Source organism: Chionomys nivalis, chromosome 10 (genome assembly GCF_950005125.1).
Source record: "Chionomys nivalis chromosome 10, mChiNiv1.1, whole genome shotgun sequence".
Classification (NCBI taxonomy): Eukaryota; Metazoa; Chordata; class Mammalia; order Rodentia; family Cricetidae; genus Chionomys; species Chionomys nivalis.
This window is the reverse complement of record NC_080095.1, coordinates 11,454,623-11,455,647: the sequence shown is the minus strand read 5'-3', so window position 1 is coordinate 11,455,647 and position 1,025 is coordinate 11,454,623. Positions and strand designations below refer to the sequence as shown.

General features: G+C 50.8%; 1 gene segment (V, D, J or C); it reads right to left on the bottom strand.

Annotated features, from left to right (window-relative positions):
- Positions 1-244: 244 nt before the first annotated feature.
- LOC130882848 (Ig heavy chain V region PJ14-like) lies at positions 245-823 on the bottom strand. The segment is given in 2 exon segments: positions 245-693; positions 778-823. Coding segments are annotated over 2 exon segments (495 nt in total).
- Between the last annotated feature and the right edge of the window lie 202 nt (positions 824-1,025).

Here is a 1,025-nt window from a genome sequence, read left to right as displayed (position 1 = left end):
CCCTCCTCCCAAATATTGCCCCCTCCCCCCACTCCCCTCCCCCTATCCCCACTCCTCTTCTACACCCCCCACACCATTCCCCCTCCCTCTGGATACTGAAGAGCAGTCCAAATTCTCTGCCCTGCGGGAAGACGAAGGTCTTCTATATACGTCCAGGAAGGTGAGCGTCTAAACAGGCTAAGCTCCCACAAAGCCAGTTCATGTATTAGGCTCGAAACCTAGTGCCATTGTCCTTGGCTTCTCATCAGCCTTCACTGTCTTGTCTTATTAAGCAACCACATTCTGACTGGTCTTGGGAGAACCTGTTGGTCCCCATCGCCCCCTGCCGGTCGTGAGTGTTTCCACATGGAGGTTTCTGAGCAGGCTCACACTGGAGTTCTCTCACTGTGCTTTTGGCACAGTAATACATGGCTGTGTCCTCAGTTTGCAGACTGTTCAGTTTTAAGAAAACTTGGCTCTTGGAGGTGTCCCTGGTGATGGTGATTCGGGACTGGAGAGATGATTTATACTCTGTACTTCCACCACCCCATATTGCTCCCATCCACTCCAGACCCTTTCCTGGAGGTTTGCGGATCCGGCTTAGACCATAGCTGGTGAATGAGAATCCAGAGACAGTGCAAGTGAGCGACAGGGTCTGTGATGGCTGCACTAGGCCAGGTCCCGACTCCTTCAGCTGTATCTGTGACAGGGCGTCTAGGGACAAGCAACAACACCATCAATCACATAACCCATATATTAAAATCCTGGGTCCCTTTCCTGAAACCTTGAAGCACTTACAGCTTGGAAATGTCACCAGGCAGAGGAGCAGAACCAGGGCAGCCATGCTGTGTTGGAGACTCTAGTCAGAAGGAGCTGGGGTCTCTCAGCTTGGCCTTAGATTTCATACTGAGCTTGAGTACTACTTTGCAATGTGGGAGGTCCCAGAGAGCATAAAAGGAAGCACAGGCAATCGTCCCAATTTCTCCTCCAGGAAACTGAGATTTGCTTTGTGCATCTTAGAGGTACTCGATATTAAATCTCAGGAT